The 18747-nt window shown below is 31.7% G+C and overlaps 1 protein-coding gene across 1 annotated transcript in view; it reads left to right on the forward strand.

The window, feature by feature from the left end:
• Nucleotides 1-18426, forward strand: part of LOC145243433 (uncharacterized) — a 58851-nt gene extending 40425 nt beyond the window's left edge. The window contains exons 2-6 of the mRNA XM_080106321.1: nucleotides 4456-4520; nucleotides 6433-6612; nucleotides 12836-13048; nucleotides 17092-17184; nucleotides 18019-18426. Coding sequence (XP_079962447.1) covers nucleotides 4456-4520; nucleotides 6433-6612; nucleotides 12836-13048; nucleotides 17092-17184; nucleotides 18019-18204 — 737 coding nt within the window. The 3' untranslated portion in view covers nucleotides 18205-18426. The remainder of the gene's footprint in view (nucleotides 1-4455; nucleotides 4521-6432; nucleotides 6613-12835; nucleotides 13049-17091; nucleotides 17185-18018) is intronic.
• Nucleotides 18427-18747: the final 321 nt, after the last annotated feature.

The following is an 18747-nucleotide window of genomic DNA, read 5'->3' on the forward strand; positions in this document are numbered from 1 at the left end:
CATAAAAAGATTGAGACATCTGATTTATAACATTTAACAGCTATAACATTTAAAAAAATACTCCCCTGAGATTGCCCCGGTTCTCTCCAAACTTTTCAACAAATGCTTTACCAAATCTTGCTTTCTCGATTGCTGGAAAATTGCTTCCATGGTACCAGTTTTTAAGAATTATGGTGAAAGAACTGACCCATTCAATTATCACCCTCATTAACCTCTTTCTTCTCTTTGCCAAAATCTTTAAATTCTTAATCAATCCAGCACTAGTCTACCACCTCGTAAATACTAAACTTTTTTACGACAGATAGTATGGATTTAGGCAAGCTTGTTCTATTGCCTATAATCTCTGAATATATATATATACCACACACTGGATAAGACAGAAGAGGCTAAGCCAGTAGCCCTAGATATATCTAAGGTGTTTGACAGGATCTGGTTTAAAGTCTTCTCATGAAAATTAAATCATATAGTATTACTGGACGAATACTTAATATAATCAAATCCTTCTTAGATGAGAAAAATCTAGGTTGTCATTGATGGTCATATGTCAAAACAACGTAATATAAATGCAGGTGTGCCATAAGGGTCGATCCTGAGACCTTTATTGTTCTTGATATTTATAAATATATATAAATGATCTCCTTGATAAGATTGTCCCAGAGATGGGTATATTTGCTGATGACACCACACTTTATAACAGGCACAAGGGGAAAATAAATGAACATATATCTAAGGCAATGACTGAAACCTTTAAGGAAAACTTCGAATGTGTAGTGGAATGAGGACGTAAATGGATAACATTTAATGCTGCCAAGACTAAACTTCTTTCCTTTAACAATTACAAGAAATCTTCTCAACCAATGGTTGTCCTGACTATAATACACTACTTGAAGCTCTTTGTTGAAACTCCTCAGCTTAACATTCGCAGGCAACATGAATTGGAACGAATACATTAAGGACATTGTCAAGGTTTCTGTGAAGAAGGTGGACTCTATCTACTGTGCTAGAAAATTACTCCCACCTGAGAGTATCCTATATCTCTACAAAGTCACCATTCACCTATGCTTAGAGTATTGTTGTCACATATGGGCTGGTGCATCTACCACTAGTCTCTCACTCATAGATAGGATCCAAAAAAAGAGCCTCCAACCTAATAGATATTGCACTATCAACCTAACTCCAACCTCTGTCCCATCACCTAAATGTGGCATTCCTGTGTCTGTTTTAAAAGTATTTTAATGGAATGTGCTCCAATGATCTTAAAGCACTTGTATTTCCTCAATCTAAATACCCCCAATTAACCTAACGAGCAGCAAAATCTCACCCCTACACTAGAGAGCCCTAGATGCCAGAAAACCTACTCTAATAGTTTCTTTCCTTGAACTGCTAGACTTTAGAATTCCTTTCTGGACTCTTGCTTTCCTCACTATACTGACATGCAGAAGTTTAAGTATAGTGAGCAGGCATCTTGCAGCTCAACACCCTACATAGTGCCCCTGTAAATTTGGCCCCAAATAGTAACCCCTTTTACATCTAAGTGGGACTGCCTTGTTTGGAGTGAATAACAATAAAAATAAATTATTAAAAAAAAAATTCCATTAAAAAAAAAAAAAAAAAATCCCCCCAAAATCTTATTCATAAAAATAGATGGTGAAAGCACAACATAGGTATTAGAAGACAAAAAGAAAAAGGACAAATCCAGTCTTCTCAGCCTCTGACACTAACTTCCTCAGCATCCTCTATATCCACCCTTAAACTGAAGATGTTTGGCTACAAAACCATAAAATATAAAAACTTTATAAACAAAAGACCTAGTGTTTTCTTTTTTAAAACAATGCTGTTGTTTCTTTATCAACAACATGGGTTTCTGATAACTTATCAGGAATTTGAGAATTTGATTCAGATTGATCTACTCAAAAAGGTCCTTCAGGTCATCCACTCTGTCTTCATCGTAATGCGGCTTGTATCCTGGGTAGGTTGTTTCTTGGGAATATTAAATACACTGACAGTCCTCAGTCGCTTATTTATCCCACTCCGCATCACTGATTTTTTTTGACAATGTTATTTATCTATTTTTAAAGGAATGTGCTCTTCTACACGCAACATATATTTGCAAATGGTCACCCATTTGGTACTTGAGCAGGCTTAACGTTGCTTAACTTTGTTGATCTTTATGAGAACTGTCGTTTCAATGCAATTGTGCCATACATGTTTAGAGTAAATGTCCCGCAAATCAATGCATTTCACCAAAGAAACGAATTGGAGGATTCTCTCTGGGCTCTCTTAAGCAGATATAAGTGCATCACACATGTAGGGGGTAGATAAAATCCCCTCCCCTCTAAGTTTTAGACATTGGAAACTTTTGTGGTTGGATCGTCCACAATTAAAGCAGATAATTTTATTCTTTTTCTTGGGAAAATTACTTTTGGGGAACATGTTGCGGTGAGGTGCGTAATCTGATGGTGTCTGTTTTCGAGAAGCATTTTTGAACTTCATAATATTGCTGGAGTTATTATTGTCCACGATCATCTGATTCGTCTCTTCGTAACTACACAATGCCACTTTAAATTCACTGAAATTTATGGGTTTGTCTTTTTGCGTTATATCAGTTGTAAAATGGTTTAAAATTGGCTGGAAGTCCCTTGAGGATCATTGATATCAACAAGCTATCGCTTTTTATTTCACCTTAGTTTTAAGGCATTGGCGGTTGTTTCTACCCTTATAATGTAGTTGGTAATAGTTTCATCCTCGTTACGTTTCAGAGACGTAAGTTCTGTATATAGAGATATAATTTTCGGTTTCCCTTTTGATAAATGTTCTCTTAATATGTTCAGTGCTTTCTGTCCATCATCCAATGCGTCTCTTATAATCAGAGACAGACTTCTATCGTCTAAGCATTGAATCAGTTCTGCAAAAACAGTCGCGTTCTTTTCGAGAAATTCGGGGTCGTTAGGATTCTCTGTTGGAGATTGTATCACTTTGTGTAGTTTTCGAATCCTTAGATATCCCAGAAATTTTACCTGCTACAATTCGGATATAGATTCCAATCCATCAAAGAAAACCTTTTAAGTGTTGAGACATTATGTTGAACCAAGATGGCGGCGTAGTTCAGATCAGTAATTAGCAATAACCAAGATAGTGGCCAAGAATCAAATGCGGTCTGTGACATAGTTAACGGCGAACTGATTGAATCCAAAATTCGACAGTTTTTATAGTAACTTTGGAAGGTTTTCATTGGTTGTTTAGCACAGCTGGTGGTTATAAAAATGATTAGCGAATTCATTCGTCACATACCTCCATTAGTCCTCTGATGGGGAAGGTCTCCTAGCGGCTTTGGCTGCAGGGAGACAAGGTAGAAGTACTCGTCAAGGATCCGTTCTTGACACTCAGCCCAACAGGTGAGGGGCCGGGAACTGGCCCAGCACCTGTGGGACTGAGGTACGCCACCTGGGTAATACCTAGGAGGTCCACCCTCCCAGGCCTTGCCACTGGGCTTTCCGGTGGAGTAAGTTTATCACTTACTGCCTGAGTCACCCCTACCGGGGAATGCCGACGGAGTTACTCAGGCAATTTTTACAATTGCAGGAGTGCCCCTCCTTTAGGGGAGCCTGCTGGTTTCCCACTTTCCGGCCTTGTGCCACATTTTACTGAGGTGGGCAGCAAATAAATCTCTACCCCCATTAGGAGTCAAAAACATTTTACACCCTCTTCCACTAATTGGCAGCTCTACCTAATCTCTTTGGTTTTAATAGTATCTAGTCAGACATCGTATTAATTTGATTTTGGTCTGGAGTATATGAAATCTCCCTTGAACTTTTAAACCTTTTGACATTTAAGGTTTTGTTTCGCTTCATCTTTTTAGCCATTGAATAAAGCGAATATGAAGAGTTTTGAATTTCAAATATGAAAGGCAATGTTTATTTTATTCAATGTTCTGTATTTTAATTTGTTTTGTGGAAATAGCTCCAGACTGAGCATGAAGCCACTTGATGTAAGGAACTAAAAAGAATGAAAGGTGATTAACATAAAAACAAGAGATGCCTATTTTTAAAGTTGGAACATTTTTCTAGAAATGTTTCAACTTTAAAAGGAAAAAGAAATTTGAATGATTTTTTTCTTTTAAAATTTTTTTTTTTTTAATAAAATATTTGCATCTTAACGTGTTCAAAAACCAGTTTTGTCTGTTTATTCAAAGTTCTTAAAAAGTTTTAATGATGCTTTAATACCAATATTTATTCCTTTTGTTTGATTTTGATGTGCATTTTAACAGTTCTATGATTATAAAACTTTTAAAAATCTAAAATTTTTACTTATTTACTTTTAAAATCCTAAAAAAATACAATGACTATTGATGAACCAGCCTCAAATTCAAACTAAGCAACCAATGTCTAAATCAATTCTTGGAAATCAAATTATATTGTCACTTCTGAACATGCTCATTTTCTTTCTTTTTTACAGGACTGTTGCAGCCAGCTCAAATATGGGCCAGTGACCCAAATCCACCAAATCATAAATTAATCCAGGTAAATTCATTTAAAATTTATTTAAAAAAATAGTATAAAAAATTTCTGAATGCTTTTCATCTTTATCTAGACAAAGCAAAATTTCATTTTCATTATAGCTTAAAAAAAAAAAAAAAAGTGGGCAAATAGATCTTTACAAAACATAAACAATGATATGAAATATATTTTTGTAGTACACTTAGCTACTGAATTATGATTGGGGCTATGACAAGAGAATATTCTTTTTATTTTGACTCTCGAGTATATATCAGTTAACATCTTATGTTTTTAGATAGTGATGTGGTTCTCTATTGATTAACCATATCTAACTGTGTCAGATATATACTCGAGAGTCAAAACAATAAGAATATTCTCTTGTCATAGTCCTGATTATGACCATTCAAAGTTTATTGAAAATCGTAAAATTTGTTGGTTTTGTTTGCTATTAGTTCAGAAGCCAAATTTCAGTGTATAACTAAAGATGCCGTCTTCAAATGACTGAAAAATCCTTACACATTGTGGTAAATAAAAATTAATATAAGAATTATTTTAACAGCTAACACACGAATCTTCACAATGATTCCTAGCACAATAAAGATCCAGCTAGATTTTTTTTTCTTTTTAATGATAAATCAATAAAATATAAGATTTTGAGTAAAATGTAAAAATAGAGTAAAAATGTTATCATGCCATCTTGTGGTAAATAAAAATTAAACATAATGGAAGCAATAATTATTAGAATAAGCCAGCATAAACATTGTGAAAAATCCTATTATCTCTTGAAAAACAAAACAAAAAAAAAAATGTATAAGAATGATATTAATGTGCAACTTGATTGTTAAAATAATTCTTATTTTAACAGCTAATACACTGAATCTTCATAATGATTCATAGCAGAGTAGACATCCAGCTGGATTTTTTCTTTTTAATAAATCAATAAAATATTAGATTTTGAGTATGTAAAAATAGGAGAAACACAATTTGATAATAGGACAAACTTGAGTTTTTTTTTTTTTTTTTTTTTTTTTTTTTCAAAAAACAACTTAAAACCCCTATATTAAGCCCACCATATTATCGAAATGTCTTTTCTTTAAGGTAGGACTATTTTTATGTGTAAAAATACAAAACATCTTGTGCATTAAGTTGAAAATATATCGATATTCAAAAATAAATTTTCATTGAAAATAGTAACCTCACTTAAAGTAACATAAAAGAAAGAATTGCATGTTTATAATAAAAAAAAAAAATTAAATTTTGTTTTATCAAAATAACCCAATTATTATTTGCATATTTATTTTTATATTATTTGCAATAACTATGATGATATTGTTTTATTAGCAAAAATAATTTGAGAAAAAATCATTTTTAAGCAATTTTAATGCTGAATACATTTTTTTTTAAATTGTTTCAGATTATCAAAGAAAAAAAGTGATTTAGTTTTTAAGTGACTTTTTTTCTTTGATAATCTGCATAAAAAATAGTCACTGGGCACTTAGTTGAATGAAATGAGTTGCAGTTCATCTTTTTTTTTTTTTTTTTTTTTTTTTTTTAACTGTGACTATTTGTCATAGTCAAAAAAGTCACTTAGTTAATTAAAAAAAAAAAAGTCACTTAGATAAAAAGAAGGAAAGTAACTTAGTTTATAAAAATATGTTATGTGTTTTGTTATGCTACTTTTTTGAATTTGTAAGACACGGATCTGGTTAAAAAAAAAAAAAATTCCTAACTTGTGAGATTCTAACTTTGGTATTGATATCGTAAAACCTACCAACTTACTAATATGTATTCTACCTATACCATTTTTGTCGGAAAGTCACATGTTGCTATTTGTGTACAAACAAACCCCAAGAACATCACATTTTAATAGTATATAAATTTTTTTGTTGTTGCTGTTTTCACATTTAAAAAAAAAATTTTTTTATTTTTTTTTAAGTCTTTAGGGGTGACTACAACATCTAAAAATGAGGAAGTTGTGAAAAATACACAAGTGATTATTATCGCTGTCAAGCCAAATGTTGTGAAATCATTGCTCAAGGAAGTGTCACCATTTATTACAAAGGACAAACTGATTGTCTCCATTGCTGCTGGCGTTCGTATTTCCACAATTGAAGAGGTAAGAATTTCATTTAAATTCTAACCCATCACAGGAAGAAAATTTTTTTTTTTTTTTTTTTTTTAAAGTGTTTTTAAGTGGCAAACGTTTGCCCATCAACAGAAAAAAAACATTTATTTGTATACATAAAAAAAAGAGAAAATTAGAAAAATACTCATCCCAAGACAGATAAAATTAATTCACTAAACAAGTTTTGCACCACTTTTCTGAAGATGTAACGATACTAAATCTTACATCTAGAATTCTTATTTTAATTTTGATAAAAATCTCTGACATGATTCTAGAAAATGTCTCAAATTTAAGAGGTCTTAAGAAAATTTTGAAATTCAAGGAAATCTTGCTTAATAGCTGTCTCATTACTATAGACCAAATTTAATGCAAATGGGATACATTTGAATGCATATTGGATACATTTAAAATGGGAGTTTATATCTATATTATGGCCTCTAAAAACCCTTTAAATACTCTAAATATATTGAAATTCAAGGAATATTTATTAATGTTAAATTTCACAAAAATCAGAGGTATCTGAATTTTTACAAAGAAGCTGTTCATTTTATTTTAAATCTTGTACTAAACTAAAACTAAATATAGCTCACATTTAGATCCCTTATAGGTAGTAGCTGTGTTCAAAAATTCATAATGATTTCAATTGGTTTAGGATTAGCCTTTCGATACCAAGTATTTATGATTATTATTTCAGGGATTACAAGAGATAGGATTCCAGATCCAAGAAAATCCTAATATGTTGGTGGATGCTCAAAATTTCAAATAGAGCATAAATAAATTTAAAAAATATATATAAAAATCAAACAAAATTATTGTTTAAAATTTGTTTATTTTATGTTTATTGGAAAAGTTCTGAGCACTTATATCCGAACATTTCAAAGTAATACATTTCTCATCATTAGGAAAACCATCTTAGGAATTATTGACTATATAGTGAAATTTTTGCTGATAAAATCAACAAGGAAAAATAACATATTTTCAAAAAAGATTGTCATAGTTGAGTATTTCGATGATTCTTCCCTTACTATGGCACTGTGCTTGTGCACACGTCCGCAACATGATGTGGAGGTCAAATGTTCTGCTTAAAGCAATTATGTTCATTATGAATATTTTGGGCTCTCAAGTCGTGATCTCGGCCTGCTCATCAATGAAAACCCTAGTATTTATCTTTGTCGTCTGCGCAGTCCGAAAACAAAGCGAGCTACTAAAGATAAATTGCAGCAAAATAGTCTTAATTGTTCTGTTTTTGAGTTTGATGCAGTTTTCCATAATTGTTTTCTCTTGTCACATAACAGTTACCTGTTGTCTCTGTCGATGATTTTGAGAAGGTGATCGATGCTCAGATTGTGTTTCTTGAAATTGTCTTTTCCTATTGAGTGGACATTAGAATTTTCACTTTTTTCTTTTTTTTTTTTTTTTTTTTTTTTTTTAAATCATGCAGTATTGATATTCCACTTGTAAAATCAAGTAATTTTGATGTATTCACCGTGATAGAAAAATATTTACTTAAAAAAAGATTTTGGTAACGTGGCAAAAAATGTATTTATATGGAGAAGAGAATGTTAAATGGATGCCTACTGGTTGCTCATTGTAAGAGTTCTAAGCTATGATATGCAGGAATTTTGAAATAATAAATTTATCATCAAAGTATATATATAAAAAAAAAAAAAATTATGAATTACTAAAGACTTTATAGTAAAAGAAGTTGCCTTTTCCCACTGATCAGATATCAGTTTTTACTGATTTTTTTTTTTTTTTTTTTTTTTTTTTGTGCATTATTAATATTCTACTTAGAAAAATAAAATCATTTTGAGAAAATCATGACAAAAATAATGATACAAAGTAAAAAGAAAATCTTTTTTTATAGCGTGCACTAGATATGTTAATGGACAGAAAATGGCAAAATATGTAGTGCTATGGAGAACAGAATGTCAAACGGATGCCTACTGATTGAAAGTCACCTTTTTTTAAAAGGCAGAACAAAAACAGGGAAAAACAACGATAGGCATTAATGAAATGGAACGAAAATAAAATAAAGGGAGACAATCTGAGATCAGTCTAATTGCATAGTCAAGAGGAGATAACTATAATTCCTCGGTTCTTCATTATAATAGTGAAATTCGAAATATAGAATTTCAAGTAAAACCAATAGTATTTATTTATGTCGCAATAGTTAAAATATCCAAGAATTACGAAAACCGGTAAGGTAGAAAATTATTAATAAAAACAGTTTTTGATAATTAGTGAAAATTAAGTTTGCTAAATTGGCCAAAGATTTTCAGAAGATATTTACCTCCCTCTTGTTACGATTCAAACTCTTCAGTTTTTAAATTTTTTTAATTTTTATTTTCCTTAATTAATTTTCTACCCTATCGTTTTTTCGTAATTTTTGGATATGTTCATTACTGCGACATGACGATTAAGTAGATACCATTGGCTTTACTCCAATAGTTTCTTCCCCCAGAACCGCTAGACTCTGGAATTCCATTCCAGGTCCCTGCTTCCCCAACAGTATTGACGTGCAGAAGTTCAAGTGTAACGTGAACCGACATCTTGCTGCCCAAATCCCTACATAGTACCCCAGTAGTTGTTACCTCTGATAGTAGCCCCCTACATCAAAGTGGCAATTTGCCTTGTTTGGGGTGAAAATGTAAAAAAAAAAAAAAAAAAAAAATATATATATATATATATATATATATATATTTGAAATTCAATATTTTGGTTTTCAAATTTTGCTACAATAATGAAGAACCAATTTCTCTATTTTAAAGAAAGTTTTTAAATAGAAGTAAAGGTTGTAAAAGTTTATTCTTATATGCAGGATTATATGCTTGATATTCCATTTTAATCCAAAATATGCATCTCCTCATGGAGATGCTTTCAATTGTTGATTGAATAGTTTCCAAAAAATCTAATACCAGAATTAATAAAATGCATATCTACAAAAAGAAAAATGATACAATAAATGATAATGAAATCCACAACAATTAGAAATTTAACGTTGTGAAAGCTGAGACCGAGTTTATTTATTTTTTTTTTGTTTTGCAAAATTATTTAAAAAAAAAAAAATGAACTAAAAGAACTTTACCTACGAAAGTATCTACAATAGTCTTTAAAGGAAATAGTGTTATACACTGATAAAATAGGAAGGGAATTAGCCTTTTGCTAAGAACGTTTAACTATTAAACAAAAGTGTTAGTATATTTCTATTGGAGTAAACAGATGAACATTTTCCCAGGGGGGTTTGGATATTGATATAGAAAAATTCAAATAATTTATATTTGTATATATCATCTATAGAAATTATTAATATAGGTGAGATAGGGGGAGGAAAGTGTTTGAGGGGGACTGAGTGATGATAAATGGTAGGAACATAGTGAGAAAAAGTAAATAAGTTTTTTGTTGGGAAACTAGATAGGAAGGAAGAAAAAAAAAAAAAACTAAGTTAAGAGCAAGTGGGGGTATCTTTTGGCATTACAAATTGGTCATATTTATACTTTCTCTTCTGTCTACTTTTAGCTATGATTCCATTTTTTTTGTGTTAATAAGAGAGGCTTAGATTTTATTATCATAAGAGACCCAGGGCTGCATGAAGTAAAGGTATTTAATAATTTATTATCTAAATAATCTTAAGTTATAAGGCATAAGCCTTTAATAATTCATATGGTGTTTCCCTTTGAGAAATTTATTGTTTTGAAATATCTCTGTATAAAAGTTCAACTCTTCTAATGAACATATAAAAAAAAACAATCGTATGTTCAACTTTGAATAATAAAGTATTCACATTTTCTAATTTATAAAATTACTCCTTCAAAAAAATCTCATAAAACTTAGAATTTTGGATCTTTTGCATGGAATTTTTTTCTTTTAATTTTCTTTAATTTTTTTTTCTTTTTAGACATTAACTATTAATATAGTTAAACACATTAACTATTAATATAGTTAAACACATTAACTATTAATATAGTTAAAAACATTAACTATTAATATAGTTAAGAATAATAATTTGCAGATTAAGATCGAGGATAAATGTTTTTATATTTTTTATGATTTTCAGCTGTATTGCTCACTAGCCTTTTCGGGTTGATTTTTGAACTCCGGAATCGTCATGGAACCCAAATATTGGGAGCCTTGGGTGTACACCATTAACATTGCATTCTTCAAGCCCTGTGAGATTTTTAATTGATTTGTTAAGTAGCTGTGTTGCCTTTGGGTGGAATTGAACTCAAAACATCATCTTCAGCTTGCACAATTTAACCATTCTTGCCTATAGAATCAGACACATGGCCTAGGCCAACAGTTTCCAAGTTTTTGAGCTTCATTGATCACTAAATGTATAATTGTAAAGTGTTTGTAAGGAATAGGTGCTCAGAGAATTTAGGTTCTTATGAAGTTAGTTTCTAGTACAGATGGAGATTCCAGAATCAGTTCTGTAAATTTCCAAAACAATTTATAATTTGAAAACGGCCTTTTTTTCATGAAAATTTGAACTCATATATATATATATATATATATATATATATATATATATAAGAATTGGGTTAAAATTTTCATGAAGAAAAGGCCGTTTTCCTAGGGGGTTTGGATATTGATATAGAAAAATTCAAATAATTCATATTTGTATGTATATATCACCTATAGAAATTATTAATATAGGTGAGATAGGGTGAGGAAAGTGTTCGAGAGGAACTGAGTGATGATAAATGGTAGAAATCCTGTCTAAAGTCGGACCTGTACGAATTAGATGATATATCTCTGTATTTTGGAGTTGAGACACTATTTCCGATTCTTTATAAATCTCTAAATATTTAATTATAGATATACCATAAAAACATGTAGAATGTGCAGATATTTTCTCAAACGGAGAAATACACTTGTGAGGGATGATCTATCGATTTTAGTTTTACTGGTAGTTATTTAAAAATATTAAATTTTAATTTAATCTCCTGATACCTGTCACATGATTTATTAAATTATGAAAAATCCAAAAGTCGAAGAAAACAAAATTGTACAAGGTATGAAAAAAAAAAAAAATCTAATATTTGAAAAATCTTTAAAAAAAAAAAGAAAAAAAAAAATCAACAAATGGATAGAACTGTTTTCAAAGATGTTGTGCACCCATTGATTTCAGAAGACAGCGTTCATAACTAAATAGATGAAACAGCATTGTCTTCTTGCAAGTGAAATGAATTCCAAGTGCTGTAATGCCCGTATGAATTCAGTGATACTGGATAAATCTGTTTAGAAATGTCAAAATAGGAAGTGTCAGAAATATAAAAAACCGGAGCATCCATACAATACAAGGCATTTTTTTAAAGTCAAAGTTATCTTTACAGACATGGATATTAACAATATATCTATGGATCCAAAGAATAACCAAAAAAAGATGTCATAATGCAACTTCAATTATTAATACATTGTAAAACCTGGCTAATGAGAGTTGAGGAAATGTGTTGCATGGCTAGAAATGATATGAGAATGATACAATATGTAATGTGAGTTTTAAAGACAGGCTTAGACTTTTAATCTCGGAGGAAAATAAAATCTGGACATTACAGGGAGATGTGTGCAGAGCAGGAGACTTGGATTGTATTGCCATGTTTAAAAAATAGATGAGAGTTCATGGGTTAGTAGATGTAGAACAGTTAAGGTAACGGTCAGTAAACAGGGGAATACCAAGAAAAACATGAAGTGATAAAGATGAACTTGAAGAAGGATGAATAAAGACCTGGCCAGAGATAGGTTAGTTTGTAAGTGAATTTCTAAAAGCTGTCCAACATATGGCAGCATGTAAACCTGAATGTTGATTATATACAACTTTCGGTCAAGGATATTGGTCAAAGAATATCTTGAGGTTCCGAGTTCAATCCCAACTAAATGCAATGTGACTATTTAACAAGTTAACTGAAAGAATGTCACAAGGTTTGGAGAATGGGATACGAAAACTTTACAAATTTTCATGACCATTCAGAGTTTAACACGATACCCAAAGGTCAATCCAACCAAGATGAGGATACAGATACAAAACTTATCAATGATACATACTTACTCTAATAAATAAAATAAAATACCATAGATGAAGCATTTAGTTTGGTTCTTAACTCTCCAAACAAAATTGTAAAAAAAAAAAAAAAAAAAAAAAAATCAGAAATTGTAACTTAATCTTTTTTTAATATTTTTAAACCCAAAAAATACATTTTTGTCTTCATTTTAGCTTCTTCCTCCTGAATCCCGTGTCATACGGGTGATGCCAAATACTCCTGCTTTGGTGCAGGCAGGTGCATCGGTTCTCGCCTCTGGGTCAGCAGTTCTAAAAGGTGACAATGATCTTGTTGCTGAGCTGCTGAGTGGTATTGGAATTTCAGAAGAAGGATCAGAGGCGAATTTGGATGCAGTCACAGGAGTTAGCGGAAGTGGTCCGGCCTATGTATGTGAAAAGTTTTTTTTATTTATGGTTTTCTATCATTTTCAGTCTAAAATCATTTCCACTTCCTGGGATATACTATTACCAAAACAAAAAAAAAAAAAAAGGAAACATTTACAAAACTTTTTGAAATGAAAATATAAAAGCATTAAAAAAAAAAAAAAGAATCTTGATTTACTTTACTCGTATGTTTACAGCAGAGAGATTTGTCACATGCTTGAAAGCAAAATTCTACCATTTTATATTTTTTGGTGAGTCTTTCGGCTGACAGGAACAGCATACCAGTTTCAACTTTTACCTAGTCTTCTCTTTGGCGGTCATTCTTTATATATGATTTCTTTACATAGCTAAACCATGTTAATTTTTTTTTTTTTTTTTTTTTTTTTTTTCAAATATCATTGATAGATCTGTTAATATGAATATTCTTTCTGATATCTGTATTTCCTTTTGTACATTGCAAAATTACTCAAAGTCAAGCATTTGATTTCAAAGACATCCTGCCCGTATAATACTCCATGTATTACTTGCATGTATAGTAATAGGAACTAAATGGAGGTGGGGCAAAATCTAAAAGACACGAGTCTGAACTGATGAGGAATATTTAAAACGTACATGGCTAGGATCAAATATAAATTCAAGATATTCATTCAACTTGAAAACTAAAAATAAATAAACTTCTATAAGCATTTCTAAAACTAATAATAATTTGAGTTAAATATGGATTAATTTAAGAATTTTTTGCATATTTAACTTTTTGCTTAGTTATTGGGGTATACTCAAAACATCAGCATGTTGGGTGTTTCGAAAAAAACTAGTGTTGAGACTAAAAGTCCTCTAGTTAATCAGTATTGAGGAAAAGAAAAGTATGCAAGCTAAATGTTTCTTTCTGATGAAACATACTAAAGGGGAATAACTCGCCCAAATACAGAAGTTACTATTCTTTTCTTGCTGCTAACGTCAGATGGAGATCCTGGAGTCATTGATCCAAGAATTTTTTTTTTTTTTTTTTTTGCAAATGTTTTGCTGTCAATGGAAATTTTGGTAATTTATAAAGATCGCAGACATGGGAGAACATGAAAAAAATCTATTTAGGCATTAAAAGTAGGTTTATGTTGTTTTCATTAAATATTATTAATAAACCATTAAATGGGGAATCATTTTGCATTAAAATTTGTTTCGTTGTTCGATAAACATGGCAGCAGTTCAAATTTGATGACTATTTTGTTGTGCTTTGCTTAACTTCTTTCACGTGACGTAGATACTGTGCTTTTCTCAATTTTAAATACAGAATACTAACTGGATTTAGTAATATATAAAGAAAACCATAACTAAACCTTTTTTCACCTCACATTCTTCCTTGGCCGTGATGTTTATAAATTAGTGAGATATTTTTAGAATAAGAAAATATTGTGCATTTGCCTAGGTTCGCACTTATCCTCCATTTCTCACAAGTAGTTTCAAGCTCAGAAGTAGAGCTTCAACTTATAATCAAAGACAGCGGTAACAAACATGGTGTCATCAAAGGAAATACTAGTAGAGAACAAAGTGTTGATTGCAGACTTTGCAGTGAGTTCATCCTTTAATCTCTTTGCCAGTATCCTTCATTACCAGTAGATATTTAGTATTTTTACCTGGTTTTTGGATTTTTAACTTCAAAATGTTTTGGTTTTATACCTTAAAACTTTACAGCGCTTGGAACACTTTGACTGTTTGTTTGCTGGACATTATCTTTGCTGTGTTTGACTTTTTATGTCTAACAATTTAAAATCTCTGTCCATGTGCGACTTTTTTGTCAGTGTCAGTAAAAAATGACTTCACGTCATTTCAAAGACATAGACGCCATATTTGTAAGTTCAAGACACCATTTTAGAAGATTCACAAATACCAGCCAAACCTAAAGTTGCAACTTGAGAACCTTCCATGGTGTTAGATGCTTTTTTGGGGAGTGGATGGGGCAAGTGTTTTTCCTTTACTCTGATTGCCATCTTTAGAGTGAGTTTTTGACTATTTTTCCTTTTATTTTGTTTTGAAATAATTTCAGGTTTTTAATGAGCATCCAAAATAAACTAAAGACAACGTTTGTCGTTATGGGTTGGGGAAAAGTGCATAACATAGTAAAGAAGAATATATAGGCATTTGCTTTAATTAATAAACAAATAAAAATTATGATTGTGGGCTGATTCTTTTCTTTGGTCATTGGAATGCAACCAACCAATATATATGCGCTGAAGCTGAAAACATAACTTTATTGAGCTTTTTATTTGAAACAATTTGGATGATATAAAAAATTTTTTTTTTTAACTCAGAAATATATATTACTAGCAGGGAGACCCAACGTTGTCCGGGATTGAATGAGGATCAACAAATGTTCCACTCTCACATACTTTTAGTGTCGTGGAAATCAGTGAAATCCATTGATTGCCTGCTTTAGTTGGGACCCTCCACCCTGCAGTACCAGGAGGAAGCTTTAAATGCTTTCCTTGCAGTGACTTGGTCCACAATACATTGTAGTCTACATTGCACTGTAGAGAATTTTTTTTTTTTTTTTATAAAATCTGTAAATTATGGCTTCACTTAAAGTATAAAATACAAAAGTCAAGTATCATCATTCAATTGTACTTAAAAACAGAAACATTCATTTTGAACGTGCGCCTGTCTTATCAAAGAACCAAATGTTTTTTTTATCAAATGACTTTTACATAATCATTTGAATTAAAGATAAATGTACAAAAGTCAAGTATCATGGTTCAATTTTGATCTAAAGAGAAACATTCTTTTTTAATGTGCCCCTTTCTTAGTTGATTTTATAGGCTCGATCTTTCTGCTTGTGTGGTGATAAAACTTAGATGCATTTGTAATGTTAGGTTTTATAAAAGTATTAAGTTTGGTCAAAATCAGATTTTTTAGATTATCGATACCTATCAGATGCATTCCGATACAAAACCTACATAACACATCAAGAACCTTCGTGTGAAAAAAAAACAAACAAAAAAAAAAAAAACGGCCCAGGCATTTCAGAGTCCATAGGGAACAAACAATATATACATATATTTTGGCAGCAAGTTATTATTCAAGCACATCTGATTGAACACGACTGAGTTCTTTTTTCTGATTTTTGCAATAAACTTGGAAAAAATGCCACAGAACTAAAGAATGCTTCAGACTGCTTTTGGACCATCTTGCATCAAAATGGCATAAGAGATTCAAGGAAGGCAGGGAATCTATGAGGAGTAGGGGAATCAGAACACCAGAGTTGATTGGTGAAATAATGAATTTCATGGATAAGGATCGTCGTGTGTCTATAGCGACAATATTTGATGTCAGTGTAGGAACTGTACACAATTATATTTGCAAGGAACTGAAAATGCGAGAGATTTGTGAAGTTTGTCTTGAGTGCTCAGAAGATCAGAAAGAAAGACATGACAGTAGGCTGAGCTAATCAATTCAGATTCTACAGTTCTTGATGCTCTGGTGACGTATGAGGAAAGCTGGATATACTGCTATCACTCAGAAACAGTTTCAAGTGAAAGCATGCTGGCTCTCCCAGACCAAGAATCAACTCAGAAACTTATAAGGACTTTTTTGGCAGCACTGACATGATCTACATGCATTGGGTTCCCACTGGACACACGGTCAACAAGGAATACTATGATCGGATTTTAAGGAAGTTCAAGAAGAGGCCAGCACTCTTCAAATCGGGTCAGTGGCATTTCCACCAGTCCACAACTCTATCCTTGTCACAAACTGGAATCCAGACAGTTCATCACCCTCCCTATAGTCCAGATCTTTCTCTCTGACTTATTTCCTAAGCTCAAGGAAAACCGTAAAGGTTGTTTTTATAGACCAATTAAGGAGATGAAAGAGACTGTGACGAGGATCATTGGAACGCTTACACATGTAACTTGTACTTTGAGTCATTTCTGCTCAAAATAAATTTGCAGTCAAGATATTAATAAAAAAAAAGCACATAGTTTTCTTGTCACTTTAAAAAAATTTTTTTTTTTTTGGTAAACTTAATTGAACAGATTCTTTTTTGCCTGTTTTAGGCTTTTGCTGCTATTGAGGCTTTGTCTGATGGAGGAGTGAAAATGGGGTTGCCTCGTGCACTTTCTACAAAACTGGCTGCGCAAACATTGTTGGTAAGTAATAGCAATAAAGCAATGTTTTTATCATCAGTTTAATACCTGTTTTAGATCAAGGCATGTATTTGACGGCTTTTAGAAATTAACTTCCAAACTAACTTATCTCTGGCCAGGTTTTTATTGGTCCCTCTTTCAAGTCCATTCTTTATAACTTCTCGTTAACTAATGTGAACCTCAACTGTTCTACCGATTCGAGAACGTGGCCATACACATCTTACACTACTCGGATTTAATTTTCTTATGAGATCATTTAATCTAAGTCTGCCTTTAAGGCACACATTATGCATCCACTGTATCATTCCTCTCTACACTGCAAATATCCTCAACTCCCACTTCTTATACATCATTTATAGTGTTTCTCGCATCTGGGGAATTTGTTGCATTCTAGCTCCAAACCTAGGCAATTTTGTCTATATAACAGTGTCAACATCCCCAAATTCTTCGTCAAGGGAGATCTGTTTAATGCATTCAAAGTACTTTATCCGGATACTTTATTTGCTGTGTTGGTTTCAAAATTACAATTATAAACAGATTTAGATAAGTCATCTTGTAACATTATTTTTAAGCTAGGGAGCTGTTTCATATCAATTGTAAGTAAATGTGTTGTTCAGTTGTCATTTTATTCCTAACCTAGTGTAAATGACTATTTTTCAGCTATGTAAATTGCTCTTCCCACAAGTTTCATGCTCCAGATTAAAAAACAAAATTCCTCGGCTTTTTTGTCTAAGAGCAAATGTAGTATCTGTTCTGATCCATTTCATCTTTTTTGTATTCACTTAAGATTACTTTTATTAAATAATCTGATATCTCTAACTCTTCTTTAATTTGCAGGGTGCAGCTAAAATGGTGTTAGAGACGGGCAAACACCCTGGTCAGTTGAAAGATGAAGTTTGTTCACCAGGTGGGACCACCATTCATGCCATGCATGCATTAGAAAAAGCAGGATTTCGAGCTGCCCTTATTGATGCAGTAGAAGCAGCTGCCAAACACTCTCAATTCCTGGGGAAATTAAGTTGAAACCAGACAAAAAAAAATAAAAAATAAAGTTTTACTCTTTTGAAACATTTTTTTTCTTCTTTCTTTTCAAGCAAAAAAAAAAAAAAAAAACTCGAAGCCATGCATGATGTATTATGACTTTATTTGTACAAAATAGAATGCTACGGAATCAGGAATAAAATTTCCTCATTTAAAAAAATCAACAGAGTTTCAGAATGAAGAATAAAGTAATGATCTATGGTACATGGGTTGGCAGGTTGATTTTTTCAATGTTTATTTTTTCTTTTTTTTTTTTATTTAGCGAACAGTGCAATAGAACAACTTGACTGCACAGTTTTTCATCGATTCCTCTAAGATGTCAACCTCTGCTGCTGCTGCACAAACATCCTAAATGCCAGCAACTCAACCTGAGAAGTGCAAATTGGCAAAAAGAAATCTAATGGGGTGGGAAAAGAAAACTAAATGTAAGAGAAGAAGCTTAATTTATATATTTTGAAGTGAGGAGGGAGGGGCAGCTTCTCTTTGTTACTGTTTTGAAAAATCACATCACAGCTGAAGTTTGAT

This window comes from Euprymna scolopes, chromosome 22 (genome assembly GCF_053919585.1).
Source record: "Euprymna scolopes isolate OS-2025 chromosome 22, ASM5391958v1, whole genome shotgun sequence".
NCBI lineage: Eukaryota > Metazoa > Mollusca > Cephalopoda > Sepiida > Sepiolidae > Euprymna > Euprymna scolopes.